The sequence below is a fragment of the Triturus cristatus genome, chromosome 5_2, assembly GCF_964204655.1.
Source record: "Triturus cristatus chromosome 5_2, aTriCri1.1, whole genome shotgun sequence".
In the NCBI taxonomy this organism is placed as follows: domain Eukaryota; kingdom Metazoa; phylum Chordata; class Amphibia; order Caudata; family Salamandridae; genus Triturus; species Triturus cristatus.
Window position 1 is genome coordinate 426,362,192 of NC_140588.1, and position 24,275 is coordinate 426,386,466.

Consider the following 24,275-nt stretch of genomic DNA (forward strand, 5'->3'; position numbering starts at 1 on the left):
CCCTGCGTGGAGTCAGCTACCTTTATTGTTATTTTGTTTGATTTTGTATATCCCGCCATCTTGGGTTATAGCCATCTGTCTTTCGCTTTGACTGCTTTGACTACTTTGTTCCTCCTGAAGTCCGTGTCCTCCTTGCCGGTCTGCCTGACCCTATCTGCATTCCTTACCCATGTTTACCATTCCCCCTCTACCTTTCATTCCCCATAAGACATGTGTCTTGGCTATGCTAAGCGCCAATAAGTCATTTTGTGTAATCTCATGTTTTTCTCCTATGTCTATACTTGGCTCCTGTAATTGATGTAATTATGTAACCTGTAACTCACTTATCCTCATGTAAAGCGCTCTGATACCTCCGGGTCTAGCCAGCACTATATAAAACTTTGCAAATAAAATAAAATACATTGAGCAGTCTCAGCGGTGGCAAATAGATCAAGCCACGGTCTTCCCCATTTGTGGAAGAGACCGTGCGACATCTCCGGGAGTAATTGGCATTCGTGATCTGCTAGGTGCAAACAGCTGAGCTTATTCACCCTAGCAATCAATGATCCTGCCAGTTGGTGCGCCAAGAAAATTACTTGGTGGTCGAGCCATTTCCAGAGGCGCATGGTCTCCGGTCATATGGCCCGTGATCTCACCCCACGCTACTTGTTGCAGTACCACATGGCAGGGGTGTTATCATTACCCACCTGCAGCAGCCTCTCCTTGATGGATAGAAGGAAGTCTTTCAATACCATGCGGCTGGCCCTCAGCTTCAGAAAGTTGATGTTGGACCAGGACTCCGACAATCACCAGAGGCCTCTGATCTCCACCTCTCTCAGATGGCAACCCCAACCCAGAAGCAATGCATCAGCAACCACTGTCAGTTCTGGATGGGGAAGGGAGAGGGGTCTACCGCTGACCCACCTGCCGACTAGCAACCACGACTGTAGGTCAATTGTAGTCTCCTCTGAAATCTGGGTACAAATCAACATACTTAAGATCCACAGCAGAGCTTGCATATGCCATCTGGTATATTTTATCAGCAGGTTTCAGGTAGCTAACAACCCCAGCAGCCTTAAAGTCATCCACACTGAGATCCAGGACAGAGGCTGAAACATCAGGATCATAGCCAGAATGTCTGGGGCACACTGCTCTGTGGAAAAGGCACAACACTGTACTCACATAGCTGAAAGTATGGCTTGTCATCCTTGGAGGAAATATAGAATCTAGCCTGTGACATGGTGGTTGTGTGCCAACAAGGACACCCTTAAGTGTTTTTGTAGCTGTAGAAGCTGGGGAGTAAGGGGCATGTGGGAATGTACTGCATGTTGTCCCTACTGTAATGGGTATTGGGTTTGCGAGTGAGTACCTCGGCCATGAAACAGCTGAAAATCATTGCAGGTACGGGATGTTTGCGAAACGGAAACCCTCTGCCATAGCCACGAAGGGGGAATACTACCTGGTGGGGGCTGAAAGACCCAAGGAATGTGCTTTGGATCTGCTTTCGTTAAGCTGCTCCAGGCCCAAATCTGCCTTATTTCCCAAAAAGTGACAGTCATCGAACATATCCATCAAAGATGCCTGGACATCTCTGGAGAAGTCCTTCGATCTCATCCAGATGTGGTGTCGGAGTGCCACACATACCCATCACTCGACCTAAGCAGTTGATCGTGTCAAACCAGACCAGATTACATTGTGCACATAGCTGCATTGCGGCTATCCTGGATCAGAGACGTCAGAGGTCATCCATAACTGCAGGCAATACTTGAGCTACTGTGTCCCACAAAGCATGGAAGTACTGTGCTAGAAGGCAGCTGGCATTCACTGAATGCATAGCTAAGCTTGTGGAAGAAAAAATGTTTGCCTAAGGTTTCAATAGTTTAAGCATCGTAATCAGGTTGAGTGGTGGGGAAAACATTGGGATCTGACCTACATTGTGTAAGAAAAGCAGGGCTGCCTAGTGCTGGGCGGTGGTGCAGGTCGGCCTGCTTATTAACTGGTGGTCCTGAACATGGTTTTAAGGGCCTAGGAGGGCATCCATATGAGATTCATTAAGTGGTGATAAAGTTTCTGTAGGTACTTGACCAAGCTGGAGCATCTTGGTCAAAACAATGGTATTCAGCTGCTTAGTGAAAAGTTGTAGGTCCAGTATTATTGCTGCTCATTGCATAATGAAGGCGACGGAGGCACCCTCCTCAGTGGCCAGGCCAGCAGCCAAAACAATGCCAATGTCTGGAGGAATATCCAGGCAACTGGTGCCTTGGAAGATCTTAATACCAGTTTTCCTCATCATATTGGGGCCCAAAATCATTTCACTCATCAAAATTGTCATTGTTTGAATCAGTGCTGAAAAGATTGTGCAAATTTTGGACCCTACCACATGGTAATGGCAAAGTATAAAAACCACAGAGTTTTCGCAGTCTGAGCTCCAGTAAGAACTGGGTGCGGCCTGGTCGACGTTGTGGTGTATTTTACTTAGAGTTGGAAAGCACAATGGGATGTAAATCCTCCTACAGCATCACTGGCATCGATGCAAAGGGGACTGGTGTAGTGAGTGGCGCTGGAACCAAAAGCCGCACCAGTTTGAAACCCAAAGTGCGTTGAAGAAAACCAGACAGCACCAAGGGTGGGCACTATAAACATATCTTGTGAGGGTCTGTCAGAGAAATCGGTTTGTGGAGTCCTTACATGGATTCAACTCTGCTGTTTTAGGGAATTATATTTTCCCTTGCAAACTGTTGACAGAAAAAAGGGTAAAAAAAAGACCAAGGAGTAAGTCTGGATTTGGGTCCAAAGGTGAAAAAAGAAAGTAACTGACGTCAGTGCACATGAGTGGTGCTTTATATGCAGCTCTGGTCCTCACTTCTGGAGTGGGACGACATTGGAGCAGAACCACATGACACCAAAAACCGGCACGCAGGAGTACTGCTTCAAATTTTCCAGATCAAGTCTGACGCCTTGATAATGTTCACAAGATGAGGACTTTGCAGTGACAAGCTTCCATCAGTAAGTAGGATTTGCTCCTACAGGACATACTGAAAACATTCTGTACATGCTCATATTTGGAATTTGGGTTTAGGCAGCATGCATCAACTGTGTGCGCATTCAAGTGACCTACAAGAAGGACAATATATAAAACTAAATGGATTTTTTTTTTACCAAATGTAGGGACAGGCACATGGAGTGCAAAGCAGGTGATAACAGCTCTGCTAACTAGTGGTCAAAATGCCCATTGTCCACAGTTCAAAATTCAAAAAACACCCAGTGAAAATATGGATGTTCTTCACATCAACAAAACAAATATTATAAGAGGACCAAAGAAAAAGGCTTCATTTTAAAATTCCAGACCTTTCCACAAGGCAAGGATGAACACAAGAAGTTATGTGAAATGAGGAATCAGGATTCTAGAGCTTAATATAGAGACATGCTATCATCTGAAATATGAAATCTACAAGAAACTACTTCGTATGTAAAGGTTTATACACAATGTGGAAAAAACATAGGAATGCTAGTAATTAGAAAAGAGGCAAACATTTTATTGTGATTCAAAGTACAGAATATTGATATTTGTTAAAATCATTGCACGTATCAATTACCCGCCCATAACAGAACCTACAGGAGTAAGTATTTGAGGTTTTGTCTTTATCGCACGTCTTGCTACAAGTGCTCTGCTGCATTCTCATTGAGATACACAGACCGATTTGGTTAGGTGTTTTACATCACATTTGTTCTAGCATCAGGCTTTTGTCCAACCCCGACATAACCATTTACATTAGAAGAAGAAAGTGTAGGAGTACCATTAATAACCCCCAAGAAATAGTCCTTTATGAAGTCCGGTCTGCTAGCTCTTCTACAAGAGTTACACTAAAATGTGCCATGTAAAAAGCAACTATCAAACAGATGTGAAATGAAGACATTACATTTAGTTGCCTATTCTGCAACAGTATTTTCAAATGTGTGTTATGAGCAGCTTGCAATAAGCAATAGCCACACAACGTCCGGGATGATCAATGCTTCCGTTTTCACTAAGATTTGAAAACCTCCTTAGTGGCAAAAAGGCCGTGCCTGGTCTAGAATTTCTCACTTACTAAAGAAGAGCAATAGCTCTACCTATGTTTGAATAACATGCTTCCAAGTGAAAAGGGAAAAATGTTTTCAAAAAATGAAAACAAGAAAAACCAACCTTTGATGATTTGCGTTTGCTACAATTTAAGAGCGTTAAAGAGTGATTACTCTGTTTTTCCAATTAAACTTTGACTACTGACTTTCACGTGCTGTCTGCCATGCCAGCATAAGTTGATCACAACTGCAAAAAGATTCTCACCTTATGAGTATAACAAACAGTAGGGGGGGGGGGAACACAAAAAAGCGGACTAAAAAAGCATGGCTAGTTGACATTGCTCATTTGTGAAGGATGGTCAAAAACACAAGAAGCGCACACTTTGCTACTTTAGCAAAGCACCAGTTCCAGAAAATAGTATCAACTTTGATCAGATAACGTCTGGTTCATATCTCCACAAACACACGTTTAAAAACTTGATGGAAACGAAACCGGAAGGGAACAATCCAGATTTTGGAGCAAATCTATCTAGACAGTATACATTTAAAACAAACTTGGTGGCACTTTTCATCCATTTTTAACTTACTGATCTCCACTCTATTTACAACATAACACTGAGGACACCAACAGAAGCTTAGCCTGGCTTTTGACTGGAGTGAAGACATTGCTTTACAATTATTCACAGCAGGCGGATATTTGGGTCATCGGTCTTAGTACTTTGAAGATACTTTAGATAAACACAGTAAATAGAGGCCTTTAGAAATCTCTCCCATTAAAATATACAAGTAGTTTTCTGGAACAAATTGGACTGTACATGTTTCTGGTCAGAGCTCATGTCCAACTAGGCAACTAAGCATCAAACACACTGTCTTGTAGAAAGCACTGTGCTAACTACAATACTCTACTCATTTTCTGCAAGTTAAACATATTTGCAATTAGAAGTAATATACAAATTTACTTACATGAACTATTTAACAATGCACAGAAGATGCAAATTTTGTAAGCGATGTAGCAAGTACAACATAGAACATACATGTTTTACATTGGTCCTTGATGTATGCTTTTACACATCTTGTAAGCACTATCTCAAGGCAAGCACACAGGGTTATAAGGAACGAACAAATGATTTGTGTGGCATGGCATTTCTCCACCAGAAATAGAAATACCATGCATGAAAAGAAAGCTCATGCTCCCAAAAATGTGCTTAGGCATAAAGCAGCATAGAAGGTGTCAATCTCCTCCCTGTGTTATTCCTAAGGCATAGTGTTTGGCATATTGGAAAAAAACAAAAAGCACAGGGTGTTTGCCTTCAGAACTACAGAATTTGCGGAATGGTTTGATCAGTGACACACTGCTATTAAGCTACATGTCAAAAAGAATAGTATGTGAACGACATCAGCCACAGAATCCTACTTTCAACCGGTAGCCAATACTGTAAATAGATGATCCTGCCTTCTTAAGCCAGATTGTGAACAGGCTGGTGATATTCTCCAAATCCTACAGAAGGTAAACAATGTATTCTACAACGTGAACAAAGAACAGCAAAATGTGTAAAACATGCAGCAAAGTAAACAAAAGTACATTTTGCAACCACCTATTGAATAATATGCCAGTCACAACCTCTTTGGTCTGACCAAGCAGCTAGAGGGATATTGGAAATTCAGTGAAAGCAGGCAATACGATATTCACATAACTACATTTTTATTTTGGCCTGTAGAAAGTCAGGGCTGAAGTAGCGAGAAAGATTAGCAAAACTGTATTGCTGCATTAATCTAGCTGCATCTTTCTTTTAACACTCAAACTGCATTGCAAAAAGTCAGAATTTCTTTTTCCGCATCAAAACATTTGCAAGACAACCTACTTCAGACTTTCAGCTAAAGAGGAGAGAGAGAACACGCCCCTTCCCAGTTATAATTTAAACACATTTGGTCATCTGCAAATTTTAAAATAGCTTGCTAAATTATACAAAACTATTGTGTAATAGTAAAATGGCCTGCTGCTGAAAAACAAAACACATTTTAAGACATCCGAAATATCTTTCATACCATCATAACTCTACCACTGCAAGGAATTTAGGGAATATTGCATAACCACATTCATTCAAGATAAAATCAAAGACATACAAAAAAAAAAATTAGAAATGAAATCAAACCACATGTAAATAATTTTGTTGGTAAACCATAATGAGGCTTCAGTTGCATTTTGCTATGTAGTGATAAAAGCCACCCCGAAGATTAAGATAGCACATGGAAACAAAGGGTTTTATTTGCAAACAAATACATTTTCGAGCAGATGGAAGGTCAGGAGTGGGAAAAAGGGCCTAATCTGAGGTTTTGGGTCCATGAGACAGGAGGAAGCTTTATCCCCTTCTGGAAATGCTGAGATTTGGACAATGGTTATGGTCTCTTAAACTGTACGTGCAATGTAGTTTTAGCTGTCACATATGACAATGTTTCAAACATATATAAAGTTCTTGGAAAAATTATGAGAACAGCCAAAAGGAAAGCAGCATGTATTTGCATTGTTTGTGATACGTTTTCTTTATCTTTACAGCAGCAATGATTGAAGTTTGCAGGCAAACGGCTTCCTCCAATAGGTGCAATACAATCCTGACAGATGCAGTAGGGTAAATAAATGTGGATGGTGCTTTACAACACTTATATGAAAGTCAGACCAAAGAGGTGGAACACAGGATGGGATATAAATTAAAACATAAAAAGCAAACCCCAGAATACTTGGTCCTGGCTGTGGTTAAAGTTAAAAAACACGTATTTTGTGTCTGGGGAGAGGAGAACTGTCAATCGATGGCCAGCTCAATGGCAGTCACTGAAGCCTGCAGTTCGAAGTCGTGTATAACGTAGCTTCAGATGGCTGTGGTTGCCAAACTGGCTTTGGAAAAGTACCCTCAATTACTTTACCCGAGCTCACCAGTGCAATCAGTAACCTCCTAATTAATCTGTCAGAAGGACAAGAATCACTTAGCGCAAATTAGATTTGCTGTTTATTGTAATGGAACTCTTCATGGGGAAGAATGCTAATTTTTTCAGGTATAATGCCCATCAAGGATTCCTTTGAAGTCCACCACTGGGGGCCCATCTTATTTCAACTCGAGTGCCTGCTAAAATATGGATCTGTGAAGAATTCACCTATCTCATGAGCGTCCTGCAGTGGTTCCTTTGTTTTCACATCATTAACCCCGAGCTCCTATAAAATGTCAAGGGGCAGGACTCTTCCTGGTACCTTGCATGATAGGTGTATTTGTTTGCATGACTTCATTATCAACGCTAGTACGTTTCTTCTGCAATAATTGCGGTCCCTTAGTGCAGGGCGTAGACAATTACAATTTGCCCACACATTGATTTCTCGTCCCATTTTCACTAAGATGAAGGCTCCTCGTACTCTTAAACCTGCAGAAGACTGGGCTGGGTTTCATCAGCAGGGGTCACATCAGTGAGGTCATAACCTGCTTAATAATGTTGAAAAGTGAGGTAGGGCACTCATGAGCTTGTCAAAAAACACAGGGAGGCCCTCAATGTAAATTTTACGAAAGCATGCGCGAGATCCTTTGTACACACAAACTCACTAAACCTCATTTTACCAATCACCATTTCTCGCCTCATGGAACACAATACAAAGAACCAATGATTACAAACTGATTGGTTACCATTTCTTTTTTCTCAACTATGCCCTGAGGTTGCAGATATGTGTGAGATGGGGAGTTCTCCGTTGTACGAAATGGAGCCATCTTTCAGGAAAAACACGAAGCTCAAGAAATCCTCCATCTCTGCCAGAAGTATGCAAATCTGTAACGTTAAAATCCACGTCACTTAAAATACTAAAATCCACGTGAGATAAAACAAAGGAAAACGGTACAAAGAAAAGCAGGCAACTAAAATTCCTTGCATGTATAAATAGTTGTGGCTTCTGCACGTAATTGTGTCGACTACTACCCACAGGTTGCTTCTCGAAACGGAAATGCAACTGGCTTAGTTCTGATCAACTTTGATTCTTTGTTATTTTTTTTCCGGCTGTACATAATGTAGAGGAGCTCTAAAGAGGCCCAGGAACATTAAGTTCTAATAAGGTAGGGTTGGGTCTGAGATGCTTTTGGAGACCCACCTAAAACACAATGCTTGTAATTGCGATTGGTTCCATCTGGAATAGGTTCATGGGGAGCAGGTGAATGGACGCTCCACGGGCTGTGTAAAACAGATTTAGAACACTGCTTAGATTTCGTTGAGGGAGATGCACAGGATGCTCCATCCCTCCACACTAACACTCACTTTCATGTTGGAGGATACATCATCAATACAAGCCAGACTAAACAAAGATTAACGTGCAACAACTCTGTGCCCTTATTGGATTTTCCAAATATAAGGGAGGATAATGTTTGGAAAACTGCATTGCACGGCTATGAGAAAAAAATGGAGTCGTAAATTTTCCAATCATGTCAGAAAGCTATGTTGTATCATATCAATCCCTTGCTCTGTTGTGAAAACCACATTTTAGTCTGGGATATATTTTTGAAGGAAGGTTAACATACCATGAGAAGAGATCCACCAACAGTTTTTTTCCAAGTTCAATGAGAAAAACGATTTATCATTGTCTAGTTTGCTTTTGTATATGGTGCTTAATATTAACATAAGGCCTATTTCTAACTTTTCCCAATTTTGGAAAAAAAGGTATCAGAGGCAAAAGAAAGTTAAGTAAACTGACCAGGACCAAACACTATGCTGAGATAAAGGAAGCTGTTTTTACATACACCTCTCAATTTCATATTTGGAAAATCAGCCACTCCACATATTTCAATACAAAGCATTGGGAAGCGTTTTTGAGTGAGTTACTTTACTCTGGGATAGAGAAGAAAAAAAAACATTTTGCTAAATTGAATGGGGTGCCAACAAGTGGAATTCATGGTTCTTCACGAGAGCGGTCAACATACATTATAAGATTTGGTATAAGAGCAAAACCCTAGAGTGCCATTGCCTTAGCAACCATGAAATGTCCATCATACAGGGGAGGGTCTGAGTGTGTATAAGGGGAGGGTACTGTTTATGCTGAGATAAAGAATGAAAACTAGTTAGCTAATGGTCAAGTGCACGTTAACACGTGTGCTAAGAAATAACACTGACAGGAAAGATGGGTGGCAGTGAAGTATTATGGCACAACCAACAATAATGTACCATTACCAGTAGTGTGTGACTGGATTTCTTTACACCTCTGTCATCAAGCCAATATTCAGCATCCGCTACCGTTGCGGGAATCACGGTTCAGAACAGACATCAGTAGATGCGAACAAACCCTCTTCTGAGTTTGCCCCGTCCATTTATAAATATAACATCTGACTTTATTCGCATTTGTGACATAAAACCATAGAATAAGTGATAGGCAGAAGGAACACAGTTTTTATTTTTTTGACGGTGTTTTAGTGCAGGGAGTGTCGGCAGTCTGCAATGTGTTCTGGTAGACCTCCAAGTTCTGAATGCCCCCAATAAGAATGGGAACATCCACAGCTGATGCGATATTCCCATAATTACTGTGCTTAAAGCTGGAAAAAAATCCAGGTTCTCAGTTGTACGCCGCCACCACCACCACGGAAAGAATAAGTCCACGATACCCAAGAAAGGGCTAAGAGATCACAAGCTGGTGTGGAAAGCAAGTCAGTAGAGACTCCAATTCTGGCTTGAGGAATCCCAGTTGCTGAGCCGCTTTCCACACACACAGATTCAGTCCATCTTTTCTTTTTGAACCAGTTTCGGGGCATCAACGAAATCCTTCCCATTGTACAGGATGATGGCACCTGTTCCAAAGCTTGCTGTTCCCCAGAAGAGCACATAGGCCAATGTCTCCGTCCACGTATCGCCTGCAATGAAATGAAATAAACTCACATGGTGCACTTTGCTCATCTAGATGTAGAGACAGGTCAGAACAAGGAAACATCACTTACACTACATGTTCCCTATAAACGCACATGTATTTATAAAGATTTTCCTTAAATGTCAAGAAGTTCACTACTGTAGCTGCTGTGACAATCATGGAGCACCCAGTAGGCAGGCATTTCCCAGTGGCAGCTATCCCATTAAGGCATGGTAGGACCACTTTCAAGTTGCCATTCATCTGCAGTCATTAACTAACCTGAAGATGAGCAGTCACCAAATTGCCCTGTGCATGGAAAAACAAGCATTGGCAAAACCAACAGGTCTCGCCCATGGGCTTTGGCATTCGGGGTGGATATGGAATGAGTTTAAAAAGCGCTATGAAGTGGCCAGAACTGGCCGCTTTATAGCACTTTTTAGGCTGAGATTGAAGAGATAGGGTCGGAAGGAGGGGGAAAAGAATGAGGGAAGGGATGAAAAGAAACTGGGAGGGAGAGGGTAGGGATAAGCTAAAAAACAAGGGCGTCCAGCAGCAAAGTACAAGCACATAGAACCTGCTTTGCTAAGAGCAGGACAACTAAAATAGGAGCCACACGTTCTGCATAGGCATGTGTGGACTGCATAGCCAATCAATACCTGGGAAATAAGTGCAGAACACTAGGATTGGCTGAGGGATTAGTTTAAAAAAAAAGCAACAAAAAAAAAAAAGCTATGATGCAGCCAGCCCTGACCACGTCCTAGCTCCCCCAAAAAGTACCTGAATTTCAGCATGAGCAGCAGATGGCCAGCGGAGTGTCACCACTCAAAAAGGTAATTAATCTGTACTTGTTCCAAGCAAAAACTGCCCCCTTCTGAATATAACTCTGTACGTTGTCCATGCCGGACTTAATGATGGCGTTGTCATACACTGCTTATTTGTCAAATTATGGAGATATTGGCCCGTGCTGTGGCTAGAACAAGAAGGGTGTCATTGGGAAATAAGTCCTTCCCTTAGCATTTTGTGGGACACTTCACTACCCTCATACTAGTAGACCTTTTAACAGCATTTGATACTATCTCCCACTTCAATCTGTTAAATCAAATAAGTGATATAGATACAGATTGGGCATTCAAATGGATATTTTTATATATTTTCAAGAGAATTGAACTCATCAGATAACCCCATTTTAAATCATCCATTATTTCAGGAACCTTCTCGCTTCTCCCTAAGCCCCACCGTTTAACGTTTATCCCTCTCTTTTGGCCAAGTTTATACGTCCTTTGGATTAAGAAAACTAACCTACTCTGATAATAACCAAATTCTTATTTCTATACCTGACAATTTCAGCCAGTTTATGTCCAATATTTGCTCCTAAAATGGGGAAAAAACTGAAATTCGACTTTTTTTTTTTTTACATAATACACCTGCCTGTCCCTTGGTTGGTGGCCAGTGAAGCTCTTCCCGGGCCCAATCACCTCTGCAAAAGGTCTTAGATAATTAACGCACCTTTGGCCAACACATCAGTAAGACCTTCAAATCTTGCTGCATAATCCTAAAAATACTTACAAATATTATTTTGTTTCTTCATTGGGTGAATGAATTCGATCTTTAAGGCCATAATCGGCTCTCAGCACGATTTAGGTAACTCAATTTACTAAGGGCTTCCCGATTACTTTAGTCTGACTTAAAATCAGCCAGAATTCTGCTGCCAGATTAATTTGAGGCCTACTAGCCTCAGATTTAATGTCAACCCACCCCAAGAACTTACACTGGATGCCCGTTAGGAAGGGCACTATGTTCATGGCCCTTTGTGTGGTACTGAAAGCAGTAAACACGGATCCTGTCTACTTCAGACACAAGTTTATTCCCTAATGACCTGTCCGACCTCTTATGCTCTTCTGGCACCATGTGATTGGTTGTACCCCGCATTAACAAATCCCAGCCTGGGGGTGGGTGGGGGGGGGGGGGGGGGGGGGGGGACACTCATATTCCTACCTTGCCATCAAGCTTTGAGAGGACCTTCCCCTCTCTCTCTCTCTCTCTTAAAAGCACCAGCTACTTAGAAGCTCCAAGCCCATCTGTGTAGCTAAATTATTTGCTTCTGTTTCCCCAGTTTCAGTTTCTGCTGATCTTCCCGCCGCCCCCTATAGCCCCCAGTTCATCCCCTCACCTTCCTCTCAGGGCCAGAACACCTTAGGGTATTTGTCGCACTCTACAAATTCAATAACATAAAATTAAGTACTGCTTTTGGTGGTCATGCCCCACATAAAAGCTGACATTAGCAGAAGAAAGTTTTATGATTAAATGCTAAGTATTCCAAATATCTTTATGGTTGCCTTACTAAAATAAATCTCTGGTAGAAGATGCAGGTCCCTGACACTTTAGGACTATCAGTAACATATTATAGACATCCCACAAATATGGGGCATGAGGCAGGCTCTGTCTAGGTGGGGCAGTAGATTAGGCGACTCTAAACCACAACAACTTGTTATTTCGGAACCATAATCCTAGACATGAAATGAAAGATACTATGTGGGAACTGAAGTTATTTTCAGAAAATGACAGGTTCTCGCAGAGAGCAACTTAATTAATATAGCCAGGATAAAAATGTGATGAACTGGAGTACAATGAGAGTATTGATGAAATTGGCAAGCTGAAATTCAGGGAAAAAAAGTAATGGATTGCCACACTAAAGGAAAAGCTGACATTTGAGTGGTAATATATGATAAGTTGGGTGCTCTTATTACCGATGTTATTTCCTTGGTGCCACAGAGCACTCACTGATTTGGCAGGTATTTTCTGACCTACAAATAAGCAGTTCATCATCTATATAGATAGAACGAACAAGTTACTTACCTTCGGTGACGCCTTATCTGGTAGAGACTCTACTTAGCTGTAGGTTCCCTAACATAGGAATTATCACCAGGTTTCAGACTGGATCCCTAAATTGTTTTGTGAGCAGTACCCCTGTGCGCTGGTAGGTGGCATCGACCGGCTCCATATGGAGTCGTTCATGCTCGATGTGATGTGTGCAGTGCCTATATAGGTGCCACTCCAGTGTGCTGACGTCAGTTTCTTTTGACAACCTTTCATGCCAGGAGCGCGGAGCCACGAATAACATTGACCACTGGTGTAGGAAAACTAGGGCCCTGAAAGGGGAAAGCCCCGTCTCTAGAAATCCATTCGCAGAGTGGGGAGGATGGGCATTACGGAAGGAAACTTGTTCATCTTATAGAGACTTCTAGCCGCAGATTCCTTAGTTTAGAACAGATAACCAGGAAAGACCTCCCCGGAGCTGGGTATGCAAAACAATTTCATACCAAAAAGTCCTGTAGGACCAAACAGGCAAAATGACCGTCCCGACGGACCTGACTGTCCAGGCAGTAGTGTTTTGTGAACGTGTGCACAGAAGCCCACGTTGCCGACTGCCAGATGTCCAGGACGGGGACTCCATGTGCTAATGCAGTGGTTGCAGCCTTGGCTCTGGTGGAATGAGCATCTAAGCCCTCAGAGAGTTGCTTCTTGGCCAATGTAGAGCACAATCCATCGGAAGACGGTCCACTTCTGCATGGCCTTTCCCTTCTTCGCTCCAACATACCCACAAAGAGTTGGTAATTTACCCGGAACCCTCTAGTGCGGTCAAGGTAGAACAACACTGCTCTTTTTGGGTCCAGTCGGTAAAGTCGCTCCTCTTATTTAGCAGAATGTGGCAGAACGTAAAAAGTAGGCAGAGTGATGGACTGGTCTATATGAAAGGGGGTGACCACTTTGGTAGAAAGGAAGCTTTCGTTTGTAGATGTTCAGATATGGAGGCTTGGATGACAAAGTCTGAAACTCATTGACCCTCCGGGCAGATGTTTTTGCCACCAGGAAGGCAGTCTTGATGGAAAGGAGCCTGAGAGGACAGTTGTGCAAGTGCTCAAAGGGAGCGTACAAGATGGGTAAGAACGAGATTAAAGGTTCCATTGAAGCATGATAAAGGTAGAAGGAGGTAACATATGTAGCAAACCTTTCAAGAACCTATGTACAATAGGGGATTTGAAAAGGGATGACTAGTTGGGCAACTGCAGAAAGGCTGAGAAAGCAGTAAGGTATCCCTAGAAGTAGCCCAGAGCAGAGTCTTGCCGGGCAAGGGAAAGAATATAGAGAGAAACCTGAGAAAGGGGAGCCGAAAGGGAGTCAGTCTGCTTTTCTGCACACCATGCCACAAACTTGACCCAACGGCAGGCCTACACAGTTTTGGTGACGGGCCGCCTGGCTGCCAGAATAACATAACCAGGTCAAAAGCGGTCAACTGTTGCTGCTCAAACTCCGTGCAAGAAGGCAGAGCATAGACAGGTTTGGGTGGAGAACCTATCCCTGCTGGTGTGACAGATGATCCTCCTGAAGAGGTAGCCTGATTAGAGGACTGATGGGCAAGCTCAATAGCTAGGGATACCAAACTCTCCAAGCCCAGTCCAGAGCCACATGAATGACTTGGGCCCGGTCATCCCTGATCTTCTTGAAAACTCTGGGTAGGTGTGGTATGGGCAGAAAGACATAGTAGGCATTAGCTTCAGTCAAGATGAAAAGCGTCTCCAAGCCACAGCTGCCTTGGGAACAGCAGCACGCAGAACTGCTGATATTTCACGTCCTCTGTGGTGGCGAACATATCTAACCAAGGCTTTTCCCACTGCTGAAAGAAACCTTGCACCAACTCAGTATGGAGGCGCTATTCCTGATCTGCTAGGCATCTTCAGCTCAGTCGGTCTGCCCGCCAGACATTGAACCAACAGGGAAATGCCCTGATGTTCCAGCCATGTCCAGAGATGCAGGACCTCTTGACAAAGGGTCCACGACCCCACCCTGCTCTGTTTGTTGCAGTACCACATGGCGGTGGTGCTGTCTGAACACCAGCACTAGCCTTCCCTTTGATGGAGGGTAGAGCGTCCTTCAATGCCAGCCAGACCGCCCAGAGCTCCAGAAGATTGGCGTGGAGTCCAGATTCCACTGGAGACCACAAGTCTTTGATCTCCACCTCTCCCAGACAGCCACTTAATCCCAGGAGTGACGCATCGGTCTCCACTGTCAAATCTGGTTGGGGAAGGGAGAGGGGTCTGCCGTTGACCCAATTGAGGTTTACCCACCACTGCAGATCTTTGGTAGTTCCCGCCAAGATCTGGACCCTGTCGGAGATATTTCCCTGATGCTGCGCCAAATGGAACTTCAGGTCCCACTGCAGAGCCCGCATATGCCAGCCAGCATGTGTCACAAGCAGGATGCCCAACAGCCTCAGAGTCAGTCTCACCAGGGATGGCACCACCGGGAGCGTCCGCATCAGGCCAGCGCCCTGGAAGGACGAGGTGGTACTACCGGCACCTGTCTGGATCTATCTGTGGATCCAAGGGGTTCGACTAGCGCTGGGACCAAAATCATCAGCGTGGAACCAGTAGGGCCCCTTCCCTAACCCACAGGTGTGAAAGGCGCTCCGGTGGAAGCGGTGCGTTCAAATATAAGGTGCATGGCCTCATAAAACCCGTGGAGTTGAGCAGGGGTCACCTGATTCCCAGAAACTCAGGTAAGTGCGGAGCTGACCCAGGTGCTGGCTCGACCGCAGAGCCAGGCCTCAAATGTCGATGCTCCTTCGTCTCATCTGTCGACAAACAAGGTGAGGTCGAAGCCCTTTCTGAATTCGTACTCTTTTTGTTGGACTAACCATAGTGGCCCAATGACTTCGACCATGGGGACTTTCTTCTCGAGTGGGATTGAGAGCATCGTGGGATCTCTCCCTGAAGGCCTTGAGATGCAGGGTACGGCAATCGGTGCAGGTCTTTGCATTGTGGTCGTGTTCCAAGCACCAATGGCATACAAGGTGCATTCAAGGTGCGGGTCAGCCACAGACATCTGTCGATGTCAGGGGACGCAGGGCTTGAAGCCAGTCTTCCTAGTGGACATCCCTTCCACATCAGGAGAAGAACTCTCGAAAAAGCTTCGACAAAACATTGAAAACGCAAAATCAAAAAGTGACTTGCGCTGACTGGCACGGAAAAAAACTGAAAGGACGTCTGGGCATTGGGGTGGCCCCTACATAGGCACAGCACACGTCACATTCGGCGTGGACAACACCAAGCGGAGCCGATCGATGCCACCTACCAGCGGACAGGTGTGTTGTTCACAAAAGAAATTCCGGATTCAGTCTGACACCTGAAAATAATTCCAAGATAAGGAATCTGCCGCTATAAGTCTACATCAGTTTTTCTTATATCCTCATCACTCTTTGCCTCAGAAATTGTCATGTGCCTGACTTAGGCCTTGTAGAAAATAGTGGCAATTTACACGTAGAAGGTTCTTTTCTAAAGTTGCCTTCCCTTTGTCACATCGACTTTTGACACAAATTTGAATTTGTGGCACTTGGGTTAGTTTCTAAGAAATACCAACCCTGCTGACACAAAGAACTTCGTGTTCTCACGATCACACTGCTTTGGCATTATGTGCAAGACCCTCACGTGCATGATACAAATGTGTTTGTTATTACGTCCATATGGTGACACAGATATCTGTGGAACACAAACAAAGACAGCCTGATCACAATCTCACCAAAGGCAAGGATGCCCTTTTCTATATATATCATTTTGTTTCCAAATACAACCAGAGGAGATGCTTCTGCTGACATTCGAGGGCGCATGCTTAAGCTTTTGCCTAGCAGCTGATTGACATCTCTGTGATGGGTGTCCAGTTCGTGACCAAGACAGGGTCCTACTCTCTTACCCACCAGGTAAAGGGGTTAGATCATCCAGAAGGGGGTTTCTTGGCAGACGAAGCATTCACACCATAAAAACGTAGGTTAGGGTTTGCATAATAGGAGTACGTTAGATTTCTTATAATACTGTATATGTATGCATATATCAGTTGTCTCAACAAGACAGTGAAACTGTTTTATTCACTATTTTGACACTCATAACTTTTGTCTGCTTCTGTCTATTAATCATTGAAGCCCTAATTTTCTAAACAAGAATCACTACAGTTCAATAAATATTGAAAAACGTCCCTACGTGTATTCTTTGTATATTTATTTAAGCAAAAGAGAGCACAAGTGACTGTGCGAAAAGTTCTAGGTCTGTCACCATGGTTCCTGTTAAAACAGGGTTGTCATGTACAGTTGTTTCCAGAGCCGTTTGCTCCCCGTCTCAGTTTAGGGGGGCTACAGGTGGCACTGTGAGCTAGCAGGTCCGAGGAACAACTAATCATGATGTGGGTGCACCATTCTAAGTTTATCACAAACCTGCAGTTCCTACTGATTTGTGGAAACTACACGACAAGATCATAACCTGTAAGAATATGGTGACTATCCGGATAGGTCTACTATCTGCACCAGTAACTTCTCTGAAAGCCAAGTAGTAGTTGTAGCATCTACTGAAGGAGATTGAGATTTGTGTAACTTTTTCTTTCTCAACTATGACCCTTACCAGTCATTATATAACTGAAAATCAGCTTGTGTAAATTGGAGTGTGAAAAAACAAGGCAGAAGTAAAGAAAGATGCTACATATATTTTCAAAAGTGTACGTCAGCTATATAGAATAACAAGCTTGTTTGAAATGCAAACAACCCCAACATTGTTTTTGGCAACTGATTTGAAAATTATGTGCTGAATAAAGGCACAATTTGGCTCCTTTAAAATAAAAATAAAAAATTGTCAGGGGGAGAATTCCCCACCGTTTTTTTTTAAACCCATTAGGAGAACTCATGTTCACTGTCTTCTCTCGATCTGCGAAATTCTGGCGCCTGCTTCCTCCTTCCTCCTCCCCCCCCCCCCCTCACCCCCCCTCATTCAAACTTCAGTAACCAACAACGGACAATCAGGAAATGCAACCCTGTCTGTGTTTTCAGCTTTCAAATAATTCAAAACTTATGAATACTTCAACAGGACACTTTTGAAGAAGTATGCATTTATCTTTACTCTTCTATGCAAACGTTTACATTTTTGCCTCTGGTATATCATCCATCATTCAACCTTGGTAAACATTATGCAAATGAGACAAGTGTTAGATGCATGGGCCTTTCACTAGAATCTGAAGTTAGAAGTCCTGTTCAAAGAGGTTAAATCTGGGTATCTTGGAAAGGGGGGGATGTGAAAGATAGAAGGACCGCAATAGAGAGAAAGAGGTCAGGGAACCCCCATATGTGGTGACTTATCTTTAAGCAAACAGAATACTTGATTCATTCCTACATGTTCATGTCCTCCGGTGACTAAACAACCTTAAGCATTGATATAACTCACCTGCCATAAGTAAACAGATGATACACATGGAGAAAGCCACAAGCATGATGACCGGTAGCTGGATAAAGGAAAAACAACACACATTAACTCATTCATGAGATTCGTACACTGGAGTGCTGGCAAGATAAATTGAAAAAGTGTTATGCATGCCAGTTACCAGAAAGCTACGACTCTTTAGGGCAACTCATCTAAATAGGAGCTGCATTTACCATAAAATAAGAGCATTTACAATTTCTTTTTAATAAAACAACATTCTCAACGCCATTACAGATTAAATGTCAGGAAGTATGCTTGCCTACCTAAAGGGGTATTTTCACTGCGATCCATTTACATTGTTCACTGGGTTATGGAACCACACATTAAAACGTTTCATACACATGCCGGGTTCACAAACTTGCAACGGGACAGGACTTCAGTTTACCACAGGAAATGTGGAAGTACTGTGCCCGGAAGCCCGATTACAGCATGCTGGCTAAATGAAACCTAGTCGCTGTTCCGCCAGCCTCTGAATGGTTACAAAAGCAACCCCAGACCGGTTTAGGCCTATTTGGGCTTTGTCGGTAGAGTGCAGTTTGAGTCTTTTGGCACCGGGAGCACTGGGCCCATGTCTTGACATACCTGTCACACTTAAGACGTTACACTAATGAAGCAAACAATAATAATAAGTGATGGGTGGAATGCTTTAATTAATCTCAGTCACTGGTAATAACTTGCGCTGTATTCCTATCCATTCTTTTTTCCCCCACCATGCCACCTAAGACAGTAACGAGGCTAATTATGGCCTATCTGATCTTGATGGGCATAGTGGGAATGGATAGTGTCAGCAAGTAATTACCAGAGACTAAGATGAATTCACACATTCCACTCAACATTTTTTTGTCTTCCTCCATTACAAGCATATCGCAGCACAAAGACAAACAGTTGACAGCTTATAAAATTCCTTCCTTCCAAATCACATAACGATGACGAACAGATTATCAGGTCCAATGACAAGCAAAATACAGACAACTCTGCAATGGAAATTTAGATTTTTTTTAAAGAATTCTAGCGATCATATTTTAATGCCCCACTGTGCATATTACCACAAAAGCACACAAAATACCAGTGAATTCCCAGCCCTCTGAGGGAAATATGTTGTCACCTTTGAAGGGACGTAGATCAATGTGGAATTTTTATGCCACAAGGCTATTTCATTCAAAGATGTACATAATTTCGATTTTGAATTCTATGTCGGGGCCAGAGGGGAAGATTATGCTTTCTACCTTATTTATTTCACCAGCAGCCAAAAAACACATTACAACACAGACTACGTTTCCCATGAACCCTTTGGAACATACTGTAGTCCTAAGCAACCAATCACATAATAACCAGTCTCTGAAAGACTATGAGAACATTATGAATGCAGTTTTTTTTTCACTGCTTCAGCAGCAGACAAGTGCTATTTTCGCCCTTCTCTCATAATGCTAATATTGTGCTTTGTATACACAAGCTTTGTATCAGTTTTATTGATTCCACATTACTTGTGGTAGCCCTTTTATGGTCTCGCCTGCTTACAGCGCGTGTGCTGTCTGCTGCGAGGGGTATGGTTTAATATAAAAGACTTGGAGCCCGCCCACTGCTTACCATTTGTTGACTTAATTGCCACTATTCATGGCTGCCTCCTAATCAGCAGCACCTGCCGGCTTCACTTCCTCTTCTTTCATGAAAAGCATGGGCCAACTACTGATTGATTTATTTTGATTAGTGTCCTTCTGTTGTCAATCCACTGCTCGTACTATGATTCAGGGACTATTTTCTCTATTTGTTTCTTCCCCGCCAACCCCCGCCTGTTGTCAGTGTTGCTTCTTCCACGCCCACCCCCCCTGTGCTCCGTGTTGTTTCTTGGCCTACGACCCACCTAGCTCCTGTTGTCCATGTTGCTTCATCCCTGCCACCTGCACCTTCCCGTTGCGAAAGGAAAGGACGAGGCCAGCGATGATCTGGTCATAGCACTTTGTTTATTTTTAACATCCCTGTTCCCTTCTGTTGCCCATTCCCCACCTACCCACCCGTTGTACGGCCTGCCCATACCCCACCCGCCAGAAAGAAAAAAGGGCTATGACTGTCATATTGCTTTTTTAATAACTTTATATTTAAGCCATGCTGCACAGCCACCCAGCTATTGCACATGGCTAAAAGATATTGGCAAAGCAAATACCTATTTGCATAGGCGAGACCTATTGGCTTTACTAATACTTGATCCCCAGGTGCACATGCTCTGTTTTGACCTATGTGACCAGTTTTGAGTATGTCCTGTGCAGCTGATTTCTGTGTTCCCAAGGTGTGGCGTGGGCCTCCCACCCACAAGACAGTGGTGTGATAAAGCACGCACTCTGGAAAACACTTCCTGATCCTGCCGGTCTTGTCCTTCAGTGACATCATGCACCCAGTGAGGATGTTATTTCAATAACTGCGAGACACGCTACAGACCTGGCTCCTAATCCTAACAGCCCAGAAATCTCCTTGGAAAGAAAAGAAAAAAAAAAAAAAAAAAAAAAAAAAAAAAGGGACAGTACCTGTAATGACCTCACCTGCCTTCAGCTATACGCTTGCTGCTGGCGGTCAGTACAACGTAGAGGAACATCAAGGACTACACAGCAGAGCAGATCCCCATATAAAAAAAACTGTAGGGAGCGTTGTGTCCACACCAACCAAAAGTGGGTATGCTGGTTTTTGTCAAAGAAAGCCCTTTAGAAAAGTAAGTTCATTTCCTGCTCATCATACAGAGAAATATTAATTCCATAACCCCTGAGGAGGACATGGCGGTCACCACCCATTGGACCAAGGGCTTTCCGAGACCATAGATTCCTTTGTAAAATGGGAAGAGATTAATCCTAGTGCCTCTTGAAAAGCAGCAACTGCTGTCAGCATCTTACACCCTGAAAGACGATGGAAACTTTAGGTTTCCTCTTAGGAATCCCTTAACCTCAGATCTCGGAGAGACAAACTCATGCCAAGGTAAAAGCCAATTGAAAAAAGAAGCAAGGCGATGCAACAGATGTTTTTGACACTCAGTGAGAATTCCTGGCACGATCCAGCCTAGTTCGATCACAGCAGAGTCCCAAGAGGTGTTAGTAGAAGGATACTCTGGAGACATATTTGTACCAATATATGCATCACCACCGATGGTCCCCATCCAGTCACACGACAGGACTGACGCAGATGACTCCCACAGGGATTCAGAACAAGATATCTGCAATTGTAGGGCTCTGGCATCTGATTTCTGACCATAAATAACAGAAGCCGGACGAGCAAGCCAGATCTAACCCTATGCTGCATTCTGACATGCTTGACCCCTGAGGGCATCTATCACCCCCAGTTGGCGGAATGGTTTCCATGGGAAAAGGTTGCACGTGGCCAGTCCCCTCCAAAAACAATTGGACAAAGAATTGTGAAGCAGCCTGTTGGGGGGGGGGGGGGGAGGGGGAATACCCGAGAACCACATTGGAAGGGAAATTTGTCTTGACATCCGAAACAGATGGAAGAACAGCAACATTCATCAACAACCCTAAAAATTGCTAAGACAGATCTTGACATTCATAGTAAGACAACAGTAAGACACTGTGTGTCCATTAAATACAATCTTGGATATGGCAGAGGAGGCCAAGGAGTCCACCGCACTGATGTCTAAGGAACTCCTGTCTGGATGGGCCCAGAGAACATATCTTTCAGGGGGAATACAATTCGCACTACCGCCACCAAGAGGCACAGGTCACTCCTCATTAAAGTGGACCCGACATCGTACGCGCAAAAAGTGACATCCGCACCACCTATATAAGCACCACCGCAGCACTCCAACGTCAGTTACTTTTCACAACTTTCCATTCCTGTAGCACAGAGCCATAAAGTGCACTGACACTGGTGTGTCCAAACTAGGGCCCTGGAAGGGATCCGCCCTGACCCTAGAAACTTGTCTGCAGAGCGGGGAGGATGGGTGGGTAGGTCGTTAAGGAATCAGAGTCTAGATCGTGTCTCTACATGAAAATGCGTTACCAAAGGTAAGTAACTTGTTTATCTGATAGATATCTCTAGCCGCAGATACTTTACCTTTGAATAGATACCCTAGCAATACCATCTCCGGTGGTGGGCTGCGGACAAATTCGAAACTAAAAAGTCCTGCAGGACTGGCCGTGCAAAGTGCCCATCCCTGTGGACTTGACTGTCCAGGTAGTAGCGTTTGGTAAACGTGTGCAGGGACGCCCACATTGCTGCCTTGCAGATGTCCAGGACTGGGACTCCACATGCTAATGTAGTGGTAGCAACTTTAGCCCTGTTGGAATGAGTCCTCAAGGAGCTGCTTCTTGGCCAGTGCATAGCAGATTTTTATACAGAGAACGACCCAGTGTGAAATTATTCATTTCTGTACCACCCGATCCTTCTTTGCTTCAACATACTCCACCAAGAGTTTGTCCTCCACTGTGTGTGGTCAAGGTAGAACGACAATGCACTTTTTGGGTCTAACGGTGGAGTGACTCCTCTTCTTTTGAGGGATGTGGAAGAGCGTAGAAAGTGGGTAAGGTGACTGATTGGCCCACATGGAATGGTGTTCCCATTTTCGGCAGGACAGACGATCTAGTGCGAAGCACCAATTTGTCTGGAAAAACAGACAGGAATGGAGGCTTGGATGATAAAGCCTGCAGCTCACTCACCATCCAGGCAGATGTTATTGCCACGATAAAGGCTCTCTTGATAGCGAGCAGCCGGAGGGGACAATTAGGAAGATGGTCGAAAGGAGCACGCATTAAGAGGTGAGAACCAAAAAAGGTCCCACTGAGGCCAAATGAAAGGGGGGGGGGAGGGGTAGGACATATTTACAAAACCTTTAAGAAGCCTATTCACAATAGCGGACATAAATAAAGAGGCTTGGTCAGGCAGCTGCAAAAAGGCAGACAGTGCAGAACGGTAACCCTAGTGCCCAGAGCAGAGCCCTGCTGGTCAAGGGTAAGAATGAACAGAAGGACATCAGAAAGAAGAGAAAGAAGGTCAATAGACTTTCCTTTACAATATAATACACATTTTTTCCACCTGCAGGCTTACACCATCTTGGAGGGACGCCTGGCTGATAGAATAACATTGCAGACTACGGGAGGATGGTCGAAAGATGTCAATTGGCACCGCTCAATCTTCACGCAAGAAGAGGTACAGTTGACAGGTTTGGGTGGAAGGCACTTCCGTGCTGCTGTGACAGAAGATCCTCCTGAAGGAGCAGCCTGATCGGAGGATCGATGCTCATGATGGGAAGCTCGAGATACGAGACTCTGTGCGCAATCCAGAGCCACAAGGATGATTTAGGCCCAGTTGTTCCTGATCTTCTTGAGAAATCTGGGCAGAAGTGGTATGGACGGAAAGGCATACAGCTGGCCTGAGCTCCACTTGAGACGAAACTCCAGCGTGCAAAACTGCTTACAGTACGCGTTTGCTAGCGGAGGCGAACAGATCTAACAAACGCTCTCCCCACTGCTGACAGAGACCGGGCCCCACCTCCGGATGGAGACGCCATTCATGATCTGCTAGGCATGGACAACTGAGTTTGTCTGCTTGGTAGTTCAGACCTGCCAGGTGTTGAACGGCCAGGGATATCACCTGCGGTTCAAGCCATTTCCAAAGACGCAGGCCCTCTTGACAAAGGGTCCATGCCCCTACCCCGCCCTGTTTGTTACAGCAGCACATAGCGGTGGTGTTGTCTGAACACTTGTAACGGCCTTCCCCTGATGGAGGGTAGAAAGGCTTTCAATGCCAATTGGATCTTTCAAAGCTCCAGCATGTTTATGTGGAGTCTGGATTCCGCCGGCGACCAGAGTTCTCTAATCTCCACCTCTCCCAGATGGCTGGCCCATCCCAGAAGTGACGCATCTGTCCCTACTGTGAGGTCTGGTTGGGGAAGGGAGAGAGTTCTGCCTCTGACCCAATCGCAGTTCGTTAACCACCACTGCAGGTCCTCTGCAGTTCCCTCCGAAATCTGGCCCACGTCAGAGAGATTCCCCTGATGCTGTACCCACTGGAACTTCAGGTCCCACTACAGAGTCTGCATATGCCCTCTTGCATGTGTCACTAGCAGGACGCAGGAGGCCACGAAGCCCAGC

General features: G+C 44.1%; 1 protein-coding gene across 2 annotated transcripts in view; it reads right to left on the reverse strand.

Annotated features, from left to right (window-relative positions):
* Positions 1-3,494: 3,494 nt before the first annotated feature.
* Positions 3,495-24,275, reverse strand: part of SACM1L (SAC1 like phosphatidylinositide phosphatase) — a 392,433-nt gene continuing 371,652 nt past the window's right edge. The window contains exons 19-20 of one of the 2 annotated variants that reach the window (XM_085607365.1): positions 18,154-18,211; positions 3,495-9,902 (exon numbers count right to left, since the gene is read on the reverse strand). In XM_085607365.1, coding sequence (XP_085463491.1) covers positions 9,766-9,902; positions 18,154-18,211 — 195 coding nt within the window. In that variant the 3' untranslated portion in view covers positions 3,495-9,765. The remainder of the gene's footprint in view (positions 9,903-18,153; positions 18,212-24,275) is intronic. The other variant, XM_085607364.1, reaches the window with a different exon arrangement.